Source organism: Onychostoma macrolepis, chromosome 19 (genome assembly GCF_012432095.1).
Source record: "Onychostoma macrolepis isolate SWU-2019 chromosome 19, ASM1243209v1, whole genome shotgun sequence".
NCBI lineage: Eukaryota > Metazoa > Chordata > Actinopteri > Cypriniformes > Cyprinidae > Onychostoma > Onychostoma macrolepis.
Window position 1 is genome coordinate 26,528,514 of NC_081173.1, and position 26,274 is coordinate 26,554,787.

The 26,274-nt window shown below is 35.1% G+C and overlaps 1 protein-coding gene and 1 long non-coding RNA gene across 2 annotated transcripts in view; one reads left to right on the top strand and one right to left on the bottom strand.

The window, feature by feature from the left end:
* LOC131525393 (uncharacterized) overlaps positions 1-26,274 on the bottom strand; it is a 49,553-nt gene that overhangs the window by 4,345 nt on the left and 18,934 nt on the right. The window lies entirely within an intron of this gene.
* Positions 2,786-25,777, top strand: ppp1r1b (protein phosphatase 1, regulatory (inhibitor) subunit 1B). Its single transcript, XM_058752942.1, has 5 exons — positions 2,786-3,757; positions 18,843-18,926; positions 20,247-20,322; positions 22,839-22,958; positions 24,032-25,777. The coding sequence occupies exons 1-5, from the start codon at positions 3,644-3,646 to the stop codon at positions 24,181-24,183; spliced, it is 546 nt and encodes a 181-aa protein (XP_058608925.1). The 5' UTR covers positions 2,786-3,643; the 3' UTR covers positions 24,184-25,777.

Below are 26,274 nucleotides of genomic sequence, written 5' to 3' on the forward strand. Positions count from 1 at the left end.
ATGATTGCCATGACATTGCTATGCAGCTGTTTTGAGTATGTTGCTATGTGGTTAATAGGGGGTTGAGTGGTTGTTCAGCGCCAAGTGCAAAAAAAAAAAAAAAAAAGCCAAATCCCTTGAAAATGTAGTAACACACCTCTACAAGATGCATGGTTTGAAGCAGCGTGAAAGAAGAGAAGAAAAGTTTAAGGCAGGTGAGATTTGCTTTTATTTAGCCATTTTTAAATACTTTTAATGGTTATAAAAGTAACTAAAATCTACTTAACTAAAGTTAAATGACTCAAAGTAATATAAGTAAATCTACCCTGATTACTGTTGAGTATTATAACAAAGTAATAATAATAGTGCTGCCAAGCGATTAATCGCGATCCAAAATAAGTTTTTGTTTACATAATGTGTGTACGGTGTATATTTATTATGTAAATCTAAATACACACACGTGCATGTATTTAAGAAAAATATGTTGCGTTTATATATTAAATATATTTATATAAAATTATATGAATATACATGTAAATATTTTCAAAACTTACTGTTTGTATGTGTATTTATATATACATAAATATACACTGTACACATGTATTACGTAAACAAAAACTTTTATTTTGGATGCGATTAAATCATTTGACAGCACTAAAAAATAATAATAACAATACAACATTCATGCCTTGAAGTTTAATATGTAGGAGTTTTTTTTTTTTCCTGTTCTTTCCGGCAGTTTCTCATAGATGCCAAATGGAGATTTAGGACACTGGCATTGAGTGCTGCTAACAGCACGGCTCAAATCGGGGGATTTGGGAAGGTCGAGACGTGCACTTGTCAGATTTCATCTGTGAGCAAATGCTGCATTAATATGTGAATGAGAAACTTTGTGTGTTCAACCATCTGCAGAATGCGGTATTAAAAAAACAAGCTAGCCGGCCTGAGTGGTTCACAGCTGCTGACATGGTCATTAGATATTAAATTCTTTGGTTTGTTTCCAGTGGAATTCATGACTTGGAAAAATGTGAGTAGAAGAGCAAGGACCATTTGTTGCACTTTTTTGATATTTACTTCAGTTACATGAAAATGCTTTGAAATGTATTTAGTCAATTAAATTTGTACCTTAATTGAGCCAGGTATAGTAACACTGCTGTTCAAAATTAGGACTGTTTTAATATTTTTGAAAGAGATTATTTATACTCACCAAGGCAGCATTTATTTGATCCAAATTCAGTAAAAACAGAAATGATTGAAGTTTAAAATAACAGTTTTCTATTTTAACTTATTTTAAAATGCTATTTATTCCTGTGATGCAAAGCTGAATTTTCAGCATCATTACTCCAGTCTTCAGTGTCACATGATCCTTCAGAAATCGCTCTGTGCTGATTTCCTGCTCAAGAAACCTTTTTTTCCCCCCCAAAAGAACAGCAGTTACTAGAAATTGTAATCTTTTGTAAAAATGTATTTTACCCTCTTTTGACCAATTTATTGTGCCCTTTAACCACTAAATATTTACATAGTTTCACAATTCTAGTATATGCGGTATAGGATATGCTTTTTATTTTAGTGAGAATGTAAAAGCTGCTATTAATGTTTAACTGTTTGTTTAATGCATAGACACAGTTCATATCCAGTCCCTGAGATACTGTGATAAAATCCTGGCTGAACTGTAGCAGTGACCCAAGTTTCACTCGTTTCCTTTAGTCTCAAATAAGAGATCAGAAGCAGGTCTGAAGTTACTGACGACAGTTTGATTAAAGCCATTTTTAGCCACTGTTTTTGGTGTTCAGCTAAATTTCAGCTCTCACGTGAAAACTCGTGCTGAAATAGACCATACGGGCAAAGTGGAAACCTTCTGATTTATTTGATGTTTGAGAGCTTAAATAATGTTTATTAGTTTATCTCAAACTAAATATTAGGAGTAAACGTGACCTGGATGTTTTTTCAGTGCAATTTACCCACTCAACCTCTTTTTACAGGTCACATTTGATTTGCTTTCTAAAATGTTTTGGTGTTTTCATTATTTCCTGTTAACCTCATGTTTTATCCACTAGGTGTCACTAGTAAGTCATTGTGTTGAGAAAGGAACTTATCATTAAAAGGGTTATTTATTTTATTATTATTTTTGAAAGAAAGACTTCAGAGATGTCTGCAGTCTCACAATTTTGTTTAAGACCGTTCACAACTTTTTAAACCAGTTACATAAAAACATAGCCTAGATTGGTCTAAACTGATACTGAACAGTCTGATTACCGTTTGGTTAACTGCTAGTTAGTTCTTAAGGCTCAGTCTCAACATAATGGCTATATTTATGCAGCTGCCCCAGGTGTGCATTTGCATCACAAAATCAATCAAGTGTTGCTTAATGACCACTGTTGTTTTAGTATTTAATTTATAATGGTATTTATTAAATTTTTAACCAGCTTTTAATTTTATATTTTCAGGTTTCATTTTTAATGTACGTTTTAGCAATTGTATGCTCTTTTGTCATTTTGTCATTAGCTTTTTTCAAAATTTCTTGATATTTATCTTTTAGAAATGTTACAATTTCTATTTTACTACTCAACCTTATTTCAGTAAGATGCCTAAGCAACATTTCTGATTTTCTAAGACTTTTATTTAATATTTAGAATTTTAAATGCTTTATTTCAATTAACAACAACAACAACAAAAACTATTTTTATTAGTTTGTTTACAATAACAACATTAAATATTTCCTGATTTTTGTCTGCTAAATGTTTTAAACTTGTTTGAAAACCATCATTCATACTCACAACGTGCCAAACATTATTTAAAATGTGTTTTGGATGCATTTTATACATATGGTTGTCAAAAAGGTATGTAGAAACTTAAGTCACTTTTAAAATATCTATTAGAAAATATCTGATTGATATTGTGTTAAACATAATCCAAGTTATCATCTTTTGTGTTACACAGAATACAGAGAAAGCAAGTCATACAATGTTAGGGTGACATGAGGGTGAGAAAATAAAGGATTTAAATTTTTGGTGAACTATCCCTTTAAGTCAGAGCCACTGTATTTGGACAAGTTATTGATGCTGTACTAAGTATCAAATCAGTGTCACTCCTGATTATTTTCAACATCAATAGTCATTTAGAATGTGTAAAACTGAAGTATGCATTGAAATTGGTTGCTGACATGAATTATTGCCCTCTCTTTATATTTCTCTCGCTCTCTATTAATCTCCTATTCACAAATAGAGGCCAAAAGAGGCTCAGCCAGCTGGATGAGATTATCTTTTTTTTCTGATTAGAAATCAACGTCAGCACACCCCCCTAAAACACGCCAGTGTACCATCCTCTCTCTGAGCTCCACCCCTCTCCGTCCTCCCGGCTAATATAAGGACGCCCATACCGACTCCAAACACTGTGAGAGGGAGAAAACCAGAGGTCACACTGATAAGAGAAAGGAAAAAAGAAGCCACCGGCGAATCTGAGAGGCTCAACAAAGAGACAAATCAGAGAAGAGTCAAGGAGAGAAGGAGACTGAAGAAAGCTGCCTGGAGGACGCCACGTGTGTGTGTGTGTGAGTGTGAGTGTGTGTATGTGTGTGTGTGTGTGTGCACGCATATGTATGTTGAGACAGGCATAGGTAGATTCCAGAGATATTTGTGAGACTGACAGAGGACGAAAGCACATCATGGATCCCTCGAGTCCCTCAGAGGGCCCTGTGGAACCCAAAGAAAGGAGGAAAATCCAGTTCGCCGTCCCGCCAACAGAACCGACTCAGCTGGACCCTCGGCAGGTTGAGATGGTAGGACTTTCGTGCACACACACACACACACACACACACATGCTGACTGGTGGCAATGACCCTTTTGAGCCCTGAGCTACTTTATCCAGGTGAAGCAGTTTAAAGTCACTTTGGAGGGTTAGTGTGCATGATGGAGACTTGAAAATCTCTTGAACTTGTCAAGAACATGTCTGGGTCATATTTCAAGCCAAAATCAGATTTGCTTAAAACAGATGAGGCTTATTTTTAGTTCTTTTAAAAAAATTCCATTGTGACATTATTTTCATTAATTTCATGACTTTAATGCAAAATAAAAATTGAATTTTAATTACTCCAGTGTAAAAGAAATTGATATATTTTCATTTCTATTGTACTTTAGGCTATTTTATTTTTTTAAGTAAAAAAAAAGTAAACTTTTTAAAAATGTCATTTTTAAAAAGAAATGTAAATAAAAGATTTTTAAAAATCTGTTACATGAATGTATAACTTATGTATGCTATTCTATGTATGATGTTTTATTTAAAATTTATAAATTAACCTCCGGTTTCACAAACCAGGCTTAAGCCTAGTCCCAGACTAAAATGTAAATCTGAGCTGTTTCATCTGAAAGAAACTTCCACTGATTGTTCTTAAAATATATCAATGCCTTAATTTTGTCTCAAGATGGACACCAGTAATGTTTTTTTTTTTTTTCTAAGGCACGTCTAAAAAAAAAATTACTTAAATGTCCTGATTGAACTGTGGCCTAATCCTGGCTTAGTCTAAACTCTGTCTATGAAACCAGGCCCAAATTTTTAAAAAGAAAATTAAAAATAAGTTCTGTTACAATAAAAATGGAATCAAATGAAAGTAATGGAAAATACAAAAAATTATATAACTTTCTATTTATGCTATTTTAATAAAAAATGTATTAAAAATGTAAAAAAAAAAAAAAAAGTTACAAAAAAAAAAGTACCATAAAATTAAAAAAAATGCATTAAAAAATAAAATTAAATGTATTTTACAGAAATGAGAATCTAATGACAATAAAAGGACATTCTGGGAGAAATATGCTTATTTATCATTAAAGTAATGCCCAAATGCAAAACAATCTTAATGGTCCGAAAAATAGGCTTCATATTCTTTATGTAAACTATAATTTTTCTTTTAATTTTGGAGTCAAATGTGACCTGGAGTTATGTTTACCCTACACACTCACTGAGCACGCTCATAAAATGCGAAGTTTTAAGGCTATAAATCTGTCCTGGAAATGGTAAACGGTGTGTGACCTGGACTGGGGTGAGTTGATGTTCTGGATACCAGGTCGTGATTTTATTGCCTCTGCATGCTGTGGCTAAATTGCACCATGTTCATGTGCAGGTTTCTAAGTCTGCTATTGATTTTGGCCTTCACTTGCGTTGCACATACATTTTTGAGATAAAGAGGTGTACGGATGACTGTGAATTTCTTTTTTTTTCTGGATCTCTGAGAGTGCAGATGCAAGACTCTATGTGTGTGTGTGTCATCCTGGACCAGTTCCCTGTCCTGTTGGTGTTGTAATTTTAGTCTTAACAAAGTGGGTCGGGGAGCTGTTCTGTACTGCTCTGTTGCAGAGATAGGCCAGCGAATCATCCTCGCGAGACATAAGTTAAAAGAGGTGCGAGGAAGAGGAGGCCTGATGCGTCTGCGCCTATAGCAGTTCACATAAACATCTGTAAACACATTTATTTGGTAAAGGTATTATTCATACAAAAATGAATAAATGCTGCGTGCATTAGTTACTCACCAAATTGACTTTTTAATGGAACACCAAAAGAGAAGATTCGAAAAATGTCTCCACTCCAAACAGTCTGTATGTTCTGTATGGGGAAGTATGTGTGTTGATCGTGCCCTTTAAGCCTCTTCTTGAGATGAAGCATGTGTTGTGCTTGTTAGTGCCAGATTTCATGAATGGATGGGTTGCGCTGGGTTCTAGTGCTGGCAGAGCAGAGGGTGTGACATGAACGAAACCTGATGATCATCTTCTCTAGCCTGATTTAAAATGATCCAAAGCGCATCTTCAGCTTCAATGAAAGGAAGTACATCTGATCATTTTGTCTTAAATTTAAATCTAAGGTTGTTTCCAACATCATTTGATGATGTGAACATCAGCTTCTCCTTCCTTAATCGTGTTTTGCGGCACATGGAAACAGTCCAGCAGCGTCTGTGGAACAGCTTGAGCTGAATGAGTTTTTTCTGGCTCTCTGGTTTCTAACCGAATTTTCTGGCCACGTTTCAAAATTACACTGGCAGCTAAGTAGTTAATCAGATATATCCATATATCATCAAGGAAGCATTGCATTCATCAAAATTGACAGTAAAGAAATTTATACTGTTACAACAGATTTCTATTTCAAATAAATGCTGTTTTCTATTCACTGTATTCTGAAGAGTTTATCACGCTTTCTACAAAAATATAGTTTTAAACATTGATAATGATAAAATGAAATGTTTCTTGAGCAGCAAATCAGCATATTAAAATGATTTCTGAAGGATCATGTGACTCTGAAGACTGGAGTAATGATGCTGAAAATTCAGCTTTGCATCACAGGAATAAGTTACATTTTAAAATATATTCCAATAAAAAAAAAAACAATTTTATATTGTAATAATATTCCACAATAGTATTGTTTTTACTGTATTTGTGATCTATTAGACTCGTGATTAATGCTTAAAACAAGAAATTTAAATTCTATAAATTCAAGACATTCTTTGACAAGTTTTCAAGTGATTTTATCTAAAGATTGGGTAACACTTTACAACAAGGTTCCATTTGTTAATATTAGCAACTACATTAATTAACATTAACTACAGTATCAATGAAAAATACATTTAAAGCACCTTAATGTTGATTCCAACGAACGTTAACAAAGATTAATAAATACTGTAACACATGTATAGCTCATTATTAGTTAATGCATTAAATATTAACAAATGGAACTTTATTATAAAGTGTTACCAAAGACTGTAATAAGGATTTTAACTAGAAAATGCAAAGAAAATGACTTTTTGCAGTGCAGATGAAACCTGAGTGTCATGCGTCAGTATGTGGACACCACAAAGGACTTGGACAGGGTTGCGTGCCACTTCTTAACTTCATATATTAACAGAAATCAGGGTTGCTACTTCACCGTCCTACTTTTTATAATTGCCTTCAAACCTTCAGCTACTTTTGTAACAAGGACCTCTAAAGAACAGAGATCACTGAACACATTAGGATGTGAACTAGTAACCCGCTTCATTTCTTTATAAACACCCATCATTACATTCACCTTTATCTTATTTAGGATACACACTAGATGAAGTACAGCTGACGCTGAACCAAACTATGGATTCTATATATACGGCAGCACAGTTTAACTTTAGCTGTCCCAAAGGGGATAAAACACCCAGGGAACTTCATCAGCCTAGATCTGAATTTCATTATGAGGCTGAAATGAATGTGTTACACAAATTTATGAAAAAAAAATGTTTGGATAAATGGAAAAATGAACACCTAGTTTAGAGTAACATTAGTATAAAAATGGATATTGTGCCCTAGTCTACTTCTAATTGAACGATGCCATAAGGACCACTACTGTTTTTACTGTTGTTGTTTGTTTTTTTTGTTTGTTTTTTTTGCTGTAGTCAAGACTTTAAGGTTTGTCTACTTTAAGTGAATGAAGTAAAAAGTGTGAAAACTAGACCTGGTCTCCCCCATCATAAGCAATATGAAATACAGTACAACATTTGAAATACAAGAACGCATTTTGGTTTTAGGAAAACTTTGAAAGGTTTTGATCCAATTCAAAGGTTAACTATGACTGTTCAAAAATGAGTTTGTGTCTCAAGTTATAGTCATCTGGGCCAAAATACACTTGATAACATTTTATGTGCATCACACAGTGAAAAAAAGCAAGACAATGCACTTCATTATAGCAACTATGAGTTTAAGTAAACAGGAAAAAACAATGGTGTACAGGACAAAACATGAAGAGTGATGCTCATGAGTGGTTTATATAAGAGAGTGATTTAGTGTAGATACACAATCTGCATGACAAACACTACTCTAGGAAACATCTAATACAAATACAAACAAATATAAATGTAAACCGGTATTTTACTGAACTCCTTTAAACTACAGTATACTACCATACATCAAGGTTTTGTAAGAAACCTTCTTACGCATTCCAAGGCTGCATTTATTTATAGTAAAAACGGTAATATTGCGAAATATTATTGCAATTTTAAATAACTGTTTTACAATGTAATTTATTCCTGTGATGCAAAGCTGAATTTTCAGCATCATTACTCCAGTTTTCAGTGTTGCATGATCCTTCAGAAATCATTCTAATATGCTGATTTGCTGCTATATATAAGCCAGTGATTCTAAAAAAGAATGACCACAAGATTATGGTTTCTCATGTGATTAATCTCTCCAAAGGTAAATGTCACTATATTATTGTGCTCTCTAATCCTGGGGGACTATAGATTGTTATCAGAGCTGTCAGACATTCATCTGATTGTGAGAGTATTTATACTGGCCTAACCTAAAGGACACTTAGGGGTTTACTGATTACTGTCTCTTTACCTATGACCTAAAAATGCACAGGGTCATCACAAAAGCCACTAGACTAAACAGCTCCTGCGCTTATAGAATAGAAGGACAGCGAAGTATTGATCAACTTGAGGAATGTTCTGGGTTCAATACAACTGAAGCTCTATTGAGTTACACACCGCCACTTATTTCATTTTTAGACAGTTTGAAGCACTGATGCATTTCTTTGGCCACGTATACACACTGTAAGTTTCAGGAGTGAGTCCCGTAAATTATCGTTTCATGTATGTACAGAACAGCAGTCACTCCCGCATCTGTAACTATAGCAACATTTTGCCATTTTTCGGGAGTGAAGAAGAATTTAGCCGTTTGGTATCTGCCATTTTTTGGCTAAACGTGCTGTGTTTTGTTTTGTTCGGGAGGCTGCTTTAGAGAGTGCTGTCTTGCAGTGTTGCCATGTCCTCATATTCACAAGTGCTTTTAGGCATGTTGTTTGGTCTTAGCTCTTTATGGCGTTGTCACTCCCGTATTTTAGTGAATTGTTGTGTGTACTGAACAAGATTGAGTAAAAGGTGAACTGACAACCGAATTTAGCTGCAGTGACCTTTTATTTGTTGGTTTTGGGTTAGTCTGTGAGATCTGTCTGTCATGGTGTAGTGTGGTGGTTGCCATGAGTTTGTTGGTTTGGTTTGCTTTCTATCAGCAGTGAACTTTCAGCCCTTGACCTCAGGTCACTCAAGGGGGATTGTCCATATAAAAGTGGCATGCAAGTTGCCTTGGATAAAAGCACCTGCAAATTGAGCAAACATTTTATTTTATTTTTTATTTTATTTTATAATAGATCAGATGTAGATTTTTTGTTTTGTTGTATAATAGACTGCAGTTTTTTAATCAGTCAGTATTATAATAAACTGGATGAAGGTTATATTTAATTTTATAATAGATTAGATGTAGATTATTTTAATTTATAGTAGACAGGATGTAGACTAAATGTAGATTTTATTTTATTTTTTGAATAATAATAATCATAATTTACAATAGAACAGATGCAGATTTTTTATTTTATAATAGACAATGTAGATTTTTTTGTTTTATATTCCATAATAGATTGGACATAGATTTGATTTGATATTAATATGAATATAGATTTAATTTGTTTTTATAACAGACTGGATGTAGATTTTTATTTTAAACAAGGTTTTTAATTATACATTATAATATAAGCATAACAATTTCAGTGAAAATTTTACATGCATTTGAATTTTAAAAATATGAATTCGTCTTAGTATTTGGTGTTTCATTTTGCATTATTGAGAGCAGCACATGAACAAAACTTAATGCTCGTGTTCTCCAGCTTTGAGAATGATTCAAGGAGCATATAAGTGACTTAAAAATAGTGCCGAAATATAAATATTTTTTATCCATTGTATAACTCTTCAGTTACTTTCAGATTTTAACTATATTTTAAATGTCAGATTTCCAATGTGGCCTCAGACTCTAAATATAGCTTGAAACTAAAAGCAAAGGGGCACATAATATATTACATAAGGCGACGGTGCCTGCTTGTATTATAAAGAGGTGATGACAGTGCCAGAGATTGAGATTATATAATTTGAGCAGTGTGAAACTGTCATTGAACTCTCACAATGGTCAAGCTACGCTCTACAGCCAGTGACTGGAAATCTGCTGAAGCGTTGCAGAGAAATACGGCCTTCTGGGACACGAGTGAAAAACACTGCGTAAAAAGTTGCTAGACTCTGGATTTTAGAGTTAATCCACTATCTACACACACACAGACTCATTGACGTCACAAGGTGACCTTTGGTGCCGTTTGTGTTTGTGGGTAAACACAAATGAGCAAAGACTCTGATTTTATTCTCTAAGTCTATCCACAGGGACAGACACCATCAGATTCACTGCTCAATTCATGCTGAAGTGTGTATGTGTTGAGGATGTGTATGTCCAGCTTCATTTAGCTGAGCCCTACAAAAACATATCCTACTCTGGTGATACCGTGGTACTTTGCTATATAAACTGCATTCCATAGTATTAAATGATTACTATATTCATATACAATGTTATATGATACTCCAGGGTAAAGAATAAGCAATAGTATCATGCCATCTGCATGTCTAAAAAGTACCAAGATAACATTTTAGCATGTTTTTTGTTTTGTTATTGAAGAACAAGGAAAAGTTGGACTTGAGAGTAATTTAACTAAAAATATTTGCTTGGTGATATAAATAATAATTATATACAGGGCTCGAAGTGAGGCGACTGGCCAATCAGAACTTGGTACTGTAACAAGCTGTGCACAAGCGGAAGCAATTTCGTAATTTTTGCGCAAAATGGTTCAAGTGCAACTTTTGAAGTTCTTTTAAAAGAAGAATACAGTTAGAATGCCTTTATAATTTCAGCAATGAAACACAAAATACCCATGAATGAGTTTTTACATTTTTATATTCATTACATAAGCAATGCACTTTTTTGTATATCAGCACGTGCGCGAGGCCGCAAGCACAAATGTGCTATTAGTTTTATACAACAGTGCATAGCAACAAGGTGTTTCATTCCATGATTGAATCAGTTTTTGAACGAATCGAGTGAGCCAGTGATTCAACGGTTCATTCAGATGGTCTTACTACTTTGGTTTCTATTGAATCAGCTGTTTTGAACGAATCATTTGACATGAATGATTCAGTAAGTCATTAAAACAGGGACTTGCTGCCACCTACTGGCGGTTTTATTGTCCTATTTATAAATATGACGACAAAACCGCCAGTAGGTGGCAATCCATGACAGACCTAAACCAGCCAAAGTGCCGGTACAAAAACACATTCAGCAAAATATTAATTATCAATATTGACCGAAATTCCTCTATTTCAGGCCCCAGATGGAAAAAAACAACAACGTATAAATAATAGTTAATTTAATAAGGTTTCATTAAATAGAAACCTTTTTAAAAATGAGACCAATTTTGTAATCATTGTGTAAAATTAGCCACAAGAAACCCCACCACATCATCCCCCCCTGAATTTTTTTTTACAATTCGACCACTGATTATATACATTACAGTAAATTGAGCCACATATTACTGTATGTATTGAATAAAGTGTATAGGGTATATATAAAAGTCAACATTGTCTATATATAATTTATATTTATTAAAATGTATTTTATTATATATTATTCAAATAAATGTCACTCAGTTTACTGTAATTATAATGTACATCTCTGAGCAGCTAGGTTGTTACTTGCAATTTGTTTCTTAAAATGTCTCTAAACCATGAGCGTTTCTAGACTGCAATGCGAAAAATGTTGTAACTGTTTGTGTAAAAGTAAAACACAAATATTTAACAGAACCTGAGGGAAAGAAGGACTCAAAATATCATAATGGCAAATCCATCTGGAACACAGGACTTTCTGCTTGCGTAGAAAACGCTGTTAACCTGTCATCATCACAACTGTTTTGTTAATGAATTTAACATGTCTGCACCATGTGTAAAGAGAGTTACCAAAAACAGGAAAGATTTTGAGTGCTCTAGTTATTTTATGTGTACAAAGATGTGGCCGATATTTGTCTTTTCCTCTGTATAATTATGTCATTTGTGTACATAACGTGAGGTGTGACTTGAGTCAGAGCATAAGAACTTTATTGTTTTTTAGGATAAAATGACTTTCTCAACCACAAAAAGCAGTTTGGTCTGCCAGACAAAACATCAAGTGTTTAAAGAACTATATAAACTGGATGTTTGTACTTTCCTTAAGTAAATGTAAGTGGTGTTTCTGCCATGATGCTAGGGTGCTATGGATAATTGCAAAGATGTTACTGTGTAGTTGCAAAGGTTTTTTTGTTTTTTTTTAATTTTGCTGTATGTTTGCTAGGATGTTCTTCTGAGTGTGTTTTAATGTGTTAATTTATTGCTAGGGTATTCTAAGTGGTTTGAATGTGTTATGCAGTTACTGGGGTGTTCTAAGTAGTTTTAATGTGTTAAGTGATTGCTAGGGTGTTCCGAGTGATTCTAATGAGTGGTTATGTGGTTGCTAGGTGTTGTAAGTGGTTTTAGTGAAAATGAAAGTGAAGTGGCCAAGTATGGTAACCCATACTCGGAATTAGTGCTCTGCATTTATCCCATCCAAAGTGCACACACACAGCAGTGAACAAACACACACTGTGAACACACACCCGGAGCAGTGGGAAGCCATTTTTGCTGCGGCGCCCGGGGAGCAGCTAGGGGTTTGGTGCCTTGCTCAAGGGCACCTCAGTCGTGGTATTGAGAGTGGAGAGAGCGCTGGTTATTCACCCCCACAATCCCTGCCGGACCTGAGACTCGAACGTGTTACGAGTCCGACTCTCTAACCATTAAGCCACGACTTTCCTTAATGTGTTGTTATGGGGTTACTAAGGTTTTCCAAGTGGCTTCTATATGTTATGCAGTTTCTAGGGTGTTCTAAATGCTTTTAATGTGTTATGCGGTCGCTAGGGTGTTCTAAGTGGTTTTAATGTGTGACGTGGTTGCTAGGGTGTTCTGAGTGATTCTAATGTGTGGTTATGTGGTTTCTAGGGTGTTTTAAGTGGTTTTAATGTGTTGATATGTGGTTGCTAAGGTGTTCTAAGTGGTTTTAATATTTTATGCAGTTGCTAGGGCGTTCTAAGTGGTTTTAATGTGTTGTGTGGTTGCTGGGGTGTTCTGAGTGGTTCTAATGTGTTCTTATGTGGTTGCTAGGGTGTTCTGATTGGGTTCTAATGTGTTGTTATGCTAAGTGGTTTCAATCTATTGCTGTGTGGTTTCTAGGGTGCTCAGAGTGGTTCTAGCATGTTGCTCAACTTTGTGCCAGTTTGATTTTTAGTGTCACTGTGGTTTCTAAGGGTTTTCTAAGTGGTTTCAGCATGTTGCTTTGTGATTGTTAGTGCACCGCTTACTGTGACCTTATTCTATGCATCACACTGACACATTAAACTTCTGATCATTACAGGTCATTGTAGAGAACAAAATCATGAATATGTAGTTTACTTGCATCGCATCGGATAAAACTTTGGCAAAACCAGTGATCATTTCCTCCTCCAAAGTGCTGGTTTTATCAACCCCAAGACCTTATAAATATGACCTTGTCTCCAGGCAAACTGATACTCTTGGAATTTGTGTAAAGTCAGTCGGCCTGACTAGAGTTTAGTTTGTAATATGCATCAGACGGTCAGTGAACAGACAGACTGTGTTGTCTGAGACGGCAGGAAATATTGAATAGTGCAGGAACACATGCATGCCAGTTTTGATTTGAGAGCATAATACTCACACAGCCAATTAGGTCAAATGCTAATGCACATCCAAGAGTGAAAAAGGCTGGAGATGGAAAAGTTTGCGAATTTCACAACCTTTTTTTCAGTGTGAGTTGGGAAGACAATGTATTATGTCAGTTGGCAATTATGTGTATACATGGCATATGAAATAGAAAATCGGGAAAAGAGTGTTCTTTTCTTTAGGCTGCATGGAGTTCTGAGAAGAAACTATCTGGATTTCTGCATGATTGGCTTCAAAAAATGTGCTCTGAAACTCATCAAAGTTAGTTGTAACAAACGACACACAAGCCATTTGACTATGTTTCTATTTCACCCCTACAATGTGGCACCGTCACTGAACAAATGTTCATTTTGAGAATCTCCACATTGTGGAGGAGGATTTGCCACAGAACACTTTGTTTCCTCCAGAGCACTGTGAACTCTGCTCCAGTGCTGCTGAAGAACATCCAGGTGGCCTTGTGGGACATTTAAAAGGGTGACAATTATTTCTTGTCCTTTATTTGGAGAGCTTGATGGTTGGTAACATTCAGAAGTTTACTCTTATTGACTGTTTTTCATTATGTAGACCCAATAACATGCATAAAGCACAAAAAAGCCAGTACAACTTGTTTGAGATCGCATTCATGTGTTTTAGAGGAGGCGTGGCTTTGGAGAGTGATTTGCAGGGAGGGTGGGATCTTATGCTTTTAAAGCTAGCTTACTTATGTTATATGTTTGGTCCATGGAATTCCGTATTTGGCACACGTAAATATTATCCCATTCTTTACTTGCATAATAATAATAAAAATGTATGTTTCTCTGTAATAAAACAATCTTTAAAATAACATGAAGAACCTTGGAATCTTTCCATTCCGCATTCCGGTTCTATATAGTGTAAAAAGATTCTTTAGATTGTTAAAATGTTTTTTACACTAAAAAAAAAAAATCTTTTAAGAACTGTTCACTGAAAGGTTCTTTGGGGAACCCAAAATAGTTCTTCTATGGCATCACACTTTTAGGAACCTAATGTTTAAGAGTGTTAATGTCAAGAACTACTTTTGATCTCTATATTCTTGATAGAGCCTTGCATGTTAAAAATAACCAATTAATAACTTTTATTTTTTAGGGTAAAGTTTGTAGACACTGATGTAACAAAAACAGACAAGTTTTTCCTTTGTGCTTTTGAAAAGTTTTGTGTACAAACACGGATCCATGAAAACGACTAAAAAAGCTGTATTATGCATGCCAGGCCAGTAGTTGGCAATGTCACTTTGTAAACAAACACTACATGCCTGTGCACATGCACACATATGCCTATAAACCAGGGGTAGGCAACGTCGCTCCTGGGCTGCATCCGAAAACTTAGGCAGCTGCTTCGCTGCCTTATGAGGCAATGACATTGCAGGCAGCGTTTATGCATGAAGGCACCTCACGAAACTGATTTCAGACAGGCTTCTGAGGCAGCGTAACGGTTTAACAATCTACAACAAAATAGAACAAGTTTTGGTGATAACTAAACGAATATTTAATTACTATAATACTCATTTCTCGCTAGAAATAACATCAAAAGTGCAAAAAGTTAATCAGAAATATACATTTACACACAAACTAACCACCAAACACAACTTCCAGCCGCCATCTTTATTTTTTAGCTCAACCATCTCGGAATGGAACGCACAGGATTGTGGGATATCAAAGGCAGCGAAGGATACATCCATCTATGCTGCCTTCAAAAATCAAGTCTGAGATGAAGGTATCTCAGGAGACAGGAAGTGAAGCTAACTTTGGATTCAGACGTGCCTTGATGCCTTCCTACATTGGAATGCGTCCTCCGAAGGCAGCATTTTTCAGTTTTCGGATGCAGCCATGGAGTGCCGATGTCCTGGAAAAAAAAAACCCTGAGAAAAACCTCACCTGCCTGTAGCCCTAGTAATTATGAAGACCTTGATTAGCTTGTTCAGGTGTGTTTGATTAGGGTTGGAGCTAAACTACAGGACAGCGGCACTCCCAGTTAGCTGGATTTGATGGTTGGTGTTTTCACTTGATCTTTAATTGTTTGGTTCTTCGAAGCTCATCCCGGACTTGCTGTCATAGCAACAGGTCCGTAAGCTTAAACCTGCTTGGGAGCAGGTTTATTTCATTTAAACAAGATTAGATCGCAGATATTATGGGAGTGGCTTGATGGAGCGCAGGAGATGCAGATAACTTGATCTTGAGCCTTAAGAAACTTTAATTAATGCCGTCACGTAACATTAAAATTAAATGAATTGCTAATTGCAACATTTCTTTGGCTGCGTCCGATGCATCCGACACATTTTCTCACTGACACGCCCCCAATACAGAAACTCGGGGCTTAAAGAAAATTTTGAGTTTCCCACTTGTAATAACGACTTTGTGGTGGCGTTCATGTGCGTTCAACTTGTAAATATGATCTATCCGATATAACTTGAAGGCAGCATTAGGCCCACCCCAAATGCTCTCATTGGTTGAGACCAAGCGGCAACCTCCCGCTCCCTCTCTTGAAACCAACATGGAAGTGACTAAAACTGCAATTCATCGTCTGGCCGCTGGAGGCTGGCTCCAAAAGGGAGTCAGTCCCATAGACTCAATGTTAAAATACCCAACTTTACAGCAGAAAAAAAACATGTTTGCAGCCTGGTACAAAAAATTATTTTAGTCAATATAGGTAATTTTGCCCTTCATGACAACTGTGAGGGGGTGAATTTTTTTAGAACTCATCCGTTTAAATTATATCAAGCCTTAAAGTTCTGCATAATTAAGGGCGTGGCCACTTGAGTGACAGGTGGATTGCCGTTGCTGTCACCACTGTCGCGCTTGGCGGGCGTGGTTTCAGTAACCGGCTCCACCCACATCCCGCCTTTTTGCCCATTTTCGATTATGTGTGAGTGACGCGCTGCCAAGATGGCGACGGCCATCTCCGCCCACTTTGAGCTTCAAAAATGCTCTTTAGAAACCTACGGGTGACGTCACGGACACTACGTCCATTTTTTTACAGTCTGTAGCCCTATTCGGACGGGACTAGTTTTCTAAACTACGTTTGAGTTTCGATTCTTATCACTTGACGTCTGCGATTTTCATGTACCAATTCGGACGGGACTAACATCTCTGTGTTTATTACAGAGGTGGGAGGGGCTGTTTTGTACATCTGGGCGTTTCAGAGGTCACGCGCTCTGTATGCGTGCATTGCGTGTCATTCGGATTGATTACCATTAGTATAACAGTTTTACTACAAATACCATGGTGAAGTATAGCAAAACCATGTTAATGTGTGGTTGCTTTAGTTTTACTTTAGTTATTTAATTGTAGTAAACCCGCGTTTAATTTTCATAAAGGTGCATATGTAATTAAAACATTATGTAATTGAGTGCAGAAATGAACGCAAGTAATTTTACCTGACGCAGATATTACAATAGCCAGTCTGAATGGTTTATGTGATCTGACTCTTGATTTTATTATTGTTTTTAATTTATTTACTTATTTTTTTCCTTGCTGGGAGGCAAATATATCAAACATGAGCGCGGTAAGAGCGTCTACGGTAATTAACGTTGGCCAAAACACACAAGGAAACGCGTTATGAAAAAAAAACTCACCGGCAATCACAGACATCGCATTCGGACGGGATTAGTTTTCTCAGAGGATCACTGAGTTTGCTGAAAAACAGTAGGTAATTTGCTCTGGAATTATTACAGAGGTTCTGTGAGAAAAACACAGACATGGCAGATTCGGACGGGATTAAAATCACCAAGTACGTCTGTGAAACAGAAATTTCTCTAACGACCCCCTGTAAAACTAGTCCCGTCCGAATAGGGCTTATGGTTGAGACGCGTGATGCCGCCAATGCCAAGCCAGGACTGATCAACATCCCACCCCTCCTGTGACCCATGGTTTGTCTGTATGTGAATTCAGAGCCAGTGAGTTGGATTTTCATAATAAAAAAAAAAAAAGTGTTAATTTGCGATAAAATAATTGTCGGCATTAATCAATTAATATATAAACGCGTTAACTTGCCCAGCCCTAATAAAAATGTTTTCAGTTTTTAGTTGAAAATGGTGTTGTGTAAAACCCCCCACAGAGTTTAGCTCTAACCTTGATCAAACTTACCCTGTAACATTCTAATAATCCAGAAGGCCTTGATTAGCTTGTTCAGGTGTGATTGATTAGGGTTGGAGCTAAGCTCTGCATGGCTGGAGTTGAGAACTGCTGTGTTAAAGGAAGCCTTGTGTAATCCTTCAAGGCTTTTATTGTTCTACTTCAAGGATCCTCTGAAATCTAATCAGGTGCTCTTTTGCGAAAGACATTCTCTTTTGATCAGTGCTCTTCACTTGGGTTTAGTTTGGGATCGAACTTATTGACTGGTAACCTCATTTTCAAATAAGTTTGACAATTGATTTGTGAAATTGCATTTATCTGTAATTATCAATTGTAATTAAAACTGAAAAAATACTTTATTGTCCCTGGAGGGAAATTTGTCTTGGACCCCACTGTGAAGGTCTCACAAACTATTCTCCTATTCTCTTTTAGTGAACTTTCAGTTAAGAATTGAGCAGTTTCAGTCAGGATTTTGCCATGATGTGGGTTTGTTTACATGGCAGAGTTCCTAGAAGACTAGGAGATTAGTTGAGGAAGAGCTATTTTCTTGAGATCATTAGTCAGTCAGTTCTCTGTGTACTTTTGAGCTTCGTTGTGCTCTAAAGTCACGTTTTCCATTTGTGTCCTTGTGCATTTGGTATTTGGCAGATTTGTATGAATGTTTTGTTTTTTGTTTTTTGTTCAGGTACTGTTGGGTAGAGGAAATCGAAAGGGTTTGAGTGGAGGGAGGCTTCAGATACAGTTCTCTCATTCACATTTTTTGGCCAAGCTGTCACACGTGCAATGACATATATTCAAAATGTCCTCATTAAAGTCAACATCTAGAACAGGGTTTTCCAAATGGGGATGTTGCAGGGGGTTTGTGATAGACTGTGGGAGAAATTAATTGCAATTAAATACAAATGTAACAAATGTAAAGTAAACAAATACAGAATGGTTGATTTAAATGTAATAAGACAAATAACAAACCTATATCACAAGCTAATATGCAAAGATGTTGTGAAATGTATTATGATGTTGCAGGAGGACTGACCCTGTAATAATTTTACTGTTAATCACTGTGAGTAAAAATGTCCTGGCTCCCTCATTCATACTTGTGCAAAATGTGATGATTTTCTTTAATTTTTTTTCCCATTAACAATTCTCAACTGCTTGTCTTACAGATTCGACGACGAAGACCCACACCTGCCACTTTGTTCAAAGTAGCAGACCAAACATCTCCTGAGGATGACATCTCCACCCATCAGGTACCACAGTGTGACCTTAGTTCTGGAGGTTAAACTGCATTCATAATACATTCGCATGGAAAAGATGAATGAATGAACAATGTTGAATTTATGTATAGCTTTATGTTGTGTATATCCCTAACAATAAACATACTGTGGCCTAGTGATTATACAGTGATGATGATAATATGTGACCCTGGACCACAAAACCAGTCTTAAGTGTAAATTTTTTCGAAATTGAGATTCATGCATCACCTGAAAGCTGAATAAATAAGCTTTGCATTGACGTATGTGTTGTTAGGATCGGACCATATTTGGCCGAGATACAACTATTTGAAAATCTGGAATCTGAGGGTGCAAAAAAATCAAAATATTGAGAAAATCGACTTTTAAAGTTGTCCAAATGAATTCTTAGCGATGCATATTACTAATCAAAAACGACGTTTTGATATATTTACAGTAGTAAATGTACAAAATATCTTCATGGAATATGATCTTTACTTAATATACTAATGATTTTTGGCATAAAAGAAAAATCAATAATTTTGACCCATACAGTGTATTTTTGGCTATTGCTACAAATATACCCCAGCGACTTAAGACTGGTTTTGTGGTCCAGGGTCACATATAGATTATATACATATACTGTTGTATCTCTGTGATACATGATAAATAATACCATTGCATTAATATATGAAAAAAAGCATTTTTTCATAATAATTTCAAGATTTGTTTTTGCTGTTGTTTATCCATTTTTTTCATCTATTTACCAGAAAATTTTAAATATTCCTTACTTGAAGTAATATAAACATTAAATAAAATAAATATAAAATTTAAAAAAAAAATTTTTTTCATTTATTTTGTTCAATTACTAAATTACCAAAAAAAACTAAATAAACTACAAACTTAAATAAAAACTATATAGACATAAAAATCACAAAAACACACAACAAAATTACTAAAACTCTAAAATAAAATGAAAATGAAAACAGAAAAAAGGAATAAAATAGTACATCAATGGTACTAAAACTATTATAAAATTAAAAATTATTATAATTAAGCTGAACATTAAGGAATTAAGGAATATGAATTCATTGTACAAGTATTATATGTAATCATTATTTTAATTTATATAATAATAATTTATGATTTTGCATAATATTTTACCTATATACTTTATTAGTACATTATGATATTTGATATTATACGTCTGATTTTAAGGATTTTTTTACCTCTGTATAATAAAAATAATTGTGTAGGGTTGACATTTGATGTCCGATGTAAAATCAATTGAGGTGTGTGTAATATCATACGTCCATTTAACGTATATGCTATCTTCAGTGGGTTGTAGGAGAAAATGGTGTCCTCAAACCAAAACGAATCAACCCAAATATCTACCAGCCACCATCATTAAAAGGTAAAAGCCTGTAGTTTTGCCTGCAATGTGTGATCTGTACCCACTGTATTGTGTATATTCCTTTGGTATACATATTGTTTCTGAAGACTTTCCTGCACTGTGCCGGCCCTGGGCTTAAAAGCTCTCCCAAGCTGCAAGTCTGTTTTTCCCATTTTACCATGCGTGTGTGTAAGATTAGAGATGGTGACAGCTGTGATGGGTGTGAGTCTGTGCTGCTCTGGATCATCCTGGATTACAGCAGATAGCATACAGCTGCAAACACACACAGTTTTAGAGGACAGACGTCCATCAGAAACATTCACCATCAGACCAATGCACTACAAAGACTGTGGCCCACTGAGGACAATCTAGATTACTAGATTATGTCAACATAATGGTGCTGTTGGTTTCATCTTTGGCTCCGTTCAGATCTATTTTCATTGATGGAGCAAAAATAAACAATAACTGGCCGTATTTTGTCTAAATTGTAACTTAACTTATTGTTTATAAAAATTCCATTTGATATCAAGGTGATATTGAGTTTGACAGCACCTACTGCTTTTCTAATATTGCTTAATTGTCTCAATTAGAGGTCGACCGATTCAGCAGTTTTGCCGATTAATCGGCACCTATAGTTGATTGCCACAACTATCGGTTATCGGCAAAAATCCATGCCGATAGTTTTCCGGTTTGCAACCGTTGCTGGAGTGGCTGAGAAGGGTCCGCTGGCATTATACAGTGCGAGAGCGGCCTCTAGAGGCGGAAATCACTGACAGCACGTGTTGTTTATTTTGACACGTGACACTGCGCACTGCACAGAGCGGGAAACTCTAGACTCTCATTTAAATACAGCCGACAGAAAAGCCTGCCGCGGAACAGAGCGCCATTCACATAGTAATGATATAACAAATTATATTTGTCCCAAATCGTTGTGAATGTACATAATGACTTCACCCTAGGTTATAAATTATGTATTGTGCATTTTTCAGCAAAATGTTTGTCTTTCTGTGGCTCTAATAAAGTCTGTATGCTTCATGTAGAGAGCTGTAATACAGATTGCGCGTTCTCTTTCCGCTTGCTCTGTTTTTTTTTTTTAAACACCGAACTTCAAACTCATTCATGCCACAATGTTCGTTCTTGAAGCAAACTTATGTCCGTTTGGTGATTTAAATAAGTTATTTAATCACGTTATAGCGTCTGGTGTGTGTGTGTGTGTAATACCTCTGAGTTCTCCTAGACACAGCGCTGCGCTTTTGCCCGGTGTGTGACTAACTTTTTTTTTTTTTTTTGATTAGATAATTATCAAGTGTTAAAAAATAGAAGCAAATAAAGTGTGTGAGTACACATACAATATCCATATGTATGTAATTTTAATGCTATGGCCTTGTGTAGATATTTAAACATGGCCATCTTTAAGCATGACTGTTGAAATTAAATGGTAACACTTAACAATAAGAGTCAATTCATAGCATTAATGAAAACTGTAGAAGTATTGTTCCTTGTTAGAGTGTGTTCATTTCAACATTCACTATTAGCTACTAATAGGCTAAATTTTACATTTTTAAAGTTTCTTCTTTTAACATTAGCAAACTATGAAATAACTTTAATGATCAATATAGTAAATAATATTAATATATTTATTCATTTACAAAGTATGGTTCAGTACACTTTTTTTTAAATAGTAAAGCACTAGCTCTCTTTCAGTATCCATTTTGAAAACTATCAGTTGATTAATCGGTATCGGCCAGTGTGGTCCAACCTAGCTATCGGTAAAATCCACTATCGGTCGACCTCTAGTCTCAATTGATCCATTATTCTCTATGAGAAACTGTAGAAGCTTGTTTTCACCACAGGATAAAAATAAAAGGTAATTGTTAATTATTTCATATTAACTCACAATTCTGAGGGGGGAAAAAATCAGAATTGAGATATGTGTCACAATTTCATGAAAAAAACAGAATTGTGAGAGAAAAATAGCAATTACATTTTCATTTTTTATTCCATCATGAGAAAAAAGAATTGTAAGATGTAAACTCTTGAGAAAGAATTGCGAGAAAGTAATCCAGAATTCTGACTTTATATCTTGCAGTTCTGAGTTTCTATACTGGAATTCTGCATTGTGGGACAAAAAGTCAAAATTACCTTTATTATTATTATTTTTTATTCTATGGCAGAAACCAAAGGGGGAAAAAAAAAATGGACAATGACAAATTTGTTTTATTAGTAATGCGTGAAATTAAAAGAAGGGAAAATAGCTATGCATTACTGTGATATTGTCTCTGAATGTGTGTTTTGTCTGTTTTGTGAACTGCCTATTTGTGAAAAGACAGGTGGTTTTCCCTGTCCATACATGTCCCGTCATTGTAGTGGAAATAAACCCCATTCTGGTTGGCACAGCGCAGAAGTCTTGCTAAAACGTAAACAGACCCATCCCTCTTTACCTGTGTTTGTGTATGTTCCTGTGTTGTCCCTTGTGGTTTGATGATCCCTGATTTGTGAATCCCCCTGAGTGTGTGTTTGTGGTCGTGTGTTTATAGCCGTGCAGCAGATGGCTGAAGCTCACATGCAGAAAATAGGTGTGTATCCTCATGTAGAGGAGGAAGGGGAGGAGCCTATTCACAGAGGGGGGGAGGAGATTTCCTCATCCTGCACACCTGGTAATCTTAATGTCACATCACAGATGAACCCTCCACATATACATGTTACGTTGTCAGTATTATATTTTGTTTTTTTATCATTTAATTTGAAATGGTTACTGCTGAATGTTCACATCAGCCTTGCAAAAACAATAGTAAGAGAAACTTATGTCAGATTAATATTACTAAATACTTTCTACTATTATAACTATTAGTGTTAAAGGGGTAAATGTAAAGAAAAGTCAAAAGTTAAGTTGTAATGTTTATTTCAATATTTCTATTGCATTATGCAAATATAATAAATATATTTAATTTCAGAAGTTAATGGCGATTAATAAAATAAATTAATAATTGTTTTATTTTTTATTACATTTCTATTGAATGATGCTTTAAACGGCAACAAAACAACAATGCCAAATAATGTGAACTGTTACTGTTACAGTATTCTGTTAATTATATCAGTAAGTGATAAAGACGCAGATAACAGTTTTCAGTAACACTTTATTTTAAGGGGTCCTTTTTACATGTTACATGTACTTACTATTATAATAACAATGAATTATGCATAATTACATGCAAGTAACCTTAAACCAAACCCTAACCCTAACCATATAGTAAGTGCATAGTTAATGTTACTCAGTATTTAAATGTATAATTGCACTGTAACAAGAACACCTAAAATTAAAGTGTTACCTAGTTTTGTAGGTAATATTGTAGGCACACATTTAGACTCAATTATCACTGTTTTTATGCAGTTTGAGGTGGACTTTGGGTTATTGGGTTTTTAAAGACTTGTTTTTAGTGGGAAATCTTAAGTTACTTATTTTTTAACATTTCACAAATGTGATCTTGGGTTCAGAGTACAGTCTTTTATTGTGTATCTCTGGGGTTTTTTCCACTAAATTTTAGTGCAAATTTCTGCTTTTTAATAAAATTTAATAAATAAAAAAAAAAGTATTTTATTTAACATTGTTTTCTTATGTTGTGCTACTCTCTCTACATATTGTATTTGCATGTAGCATTCAACCAAAAACAGTTAAATATGAGATTATCTGTTGATTCCATATTTTATTTAATAAATACTCATTTTAAAGATTCACAGGAGCAAAGGGGCATGGCAGAGCACCAGCCCGGCATGAGAAAGGCAGGAGCCACAGCACCAACCGATGAAGAGGAGGAGGAGGAGGGGGAGGAGGAAGTAGAAGCAGACAATATGGCAGATGATGAGTGCAGGAATGTGGACTGATAAAGTTTGAGGAACTTTAGAGATTTTTTCATAATGCAGAACCTTGTTTGGAGATAAGAATTATTGTTTATTGATTACTGGCTGTCAATAATTCTATCACTTGATAAAAACGGCTGTCTATTTGTATTCAGAGACAAAAAGAGACTTAGAAAACTCTGAAAGACTGAAATTTTGGAGTGGTCAAACAATCTCAAACAATTCATTCACCCCTACATTGCCATGAAATAGAAATGCATAAGGTTAGTAGTTATCTAATATCATCCCTGCGTTTCATACATTCGAACAAAAAGGTAAAGTACAAATGTTTAGTTCTATGAGCAGCGCAGTATGAATGTGAAGTGTTGAGAAATGTGTTAGTGTTCATATCATGTCATGTTTTGTGTGTGTGTGTGTGTGTGTGTGTGTGTGTGTGTGTTTGAGTAACAGTATGTTTTGTGATCGGTGCGTTTCTTTGGGCCTACACTGCCATCTGGAGTACAGAGAATTGTTATACTGAATCCCATGAAATCATTTGCCAAAAACAATAATCCCAGAGCACATGGAAAGGCTCAATATCTAAGTATTTAGCAGCATTATTATTTGTTAAACCATTGCCAACATCCTGGCAGTTGGATCACACTTCAAACTACAGTTAATTTAGCAGAAACAAAAAAAGAATGTTTATAATTACAAATATAATTATATTTGCATATTTATAAATATAAAAATAAATGACTAATTTCTAAAAATGATCTAAAATAAATTCTAAATTCACCATTGGTAAATGTGGCAAAAACGTTTCAAATACAAAGATTTGAAGAGTACTTTAAAAAAACAAACAAAAAAAAACAGCTGATAAAGACTGCAGTTATATAAGTATTCCAATAAAGGCTGTTTTGTTTTTACATGGAGTGGACCATATTAAGATCACAAATACTATTTTGCTTTATCGCACTGTTTTGGAAGACTTTTGCCTCATGCAACTAATCGTGGCTGACTGTGAATAACACATTCCTACAATGTTGTCTTTGTGATTCATTTGTGGTTTGTCAATAACATCGTGATCAAAGCTGCTATAAAAATCATATTTGCATAAAGAATAGAATTCACATCTCTTCATATGACTGTATTTGGTTACAGATAACAAAAAACTCCAAATTCAGTGCCTCGGGGTGAACGTTCAGTGCACATGTAAATCAGGAACACGTAAATAATTTCAGTCGATTACTGTAGTTAACAACTTGCATTAATATTAGCTGGGTAACTTATTACTTATCTTAGTTTTTAAGTTTCTTCCTTAGCAAAATCTTTTAAGGGAAAAATGTTGAACTATTTTTAAAAATGATCGATAATGATTTAAAATGAGAAGCCAACAGCCAAGTGTTGCTTTTTTAAGAAATTGTATTGCTTTATATTGAAAATAATCATATTTGTATGCATATATTCCTCCAAAGCTCATGCAGGTACATGTTGTTGATTTTGGTTAACGTACAATAGAAAATCTGAGAAAATGTACCCAATTAGTATCGCTATCCAAAGGAACTATGGAAATGTTTTAGGTTAAAGTCTCTGTATCAATAAATATATTTGCACTGAATTAAAGTGTTAAAGAATATCTTCTTTTTCATGTTTTTGCATCATAATAAGGCAAACTCCATTACATAGTCTTCAAATATCACTGCCATTTGAACAAAATTGGACATGTTTGACCTCGGTTTGAAGTGCTATTGCTTTACATTTGGAAAAAGTATGATTTTTATACTCTGACCAATAAAAATGTTCATCAACAAGGCATATTTTCAGTTTAATGCCGCCAAGATGAGCATGTGTGGGCAGTTTTGGCAAAAACATCCAGTTTCTGTTATAAACAGATGGCGGCACAGTGGTTCTCTATCCCATATCTTGAACGTCTCTGCCTTTGATGCTTCAAAATCTGGGCTGAAACTGATCTGGCTTGGATTCCCATAAGACGTGGTCCAAATTTTAGTCAAAAATTTAATTTCTCAGATTCTCTGCCGACAGCTTCTGCTTTAACTATCACACCATTAGGAGGTTCCAGGATTAGGAAACTTCCCTTGCATCAGATCCCTGTGTTTGGCATTGTGGCTAACA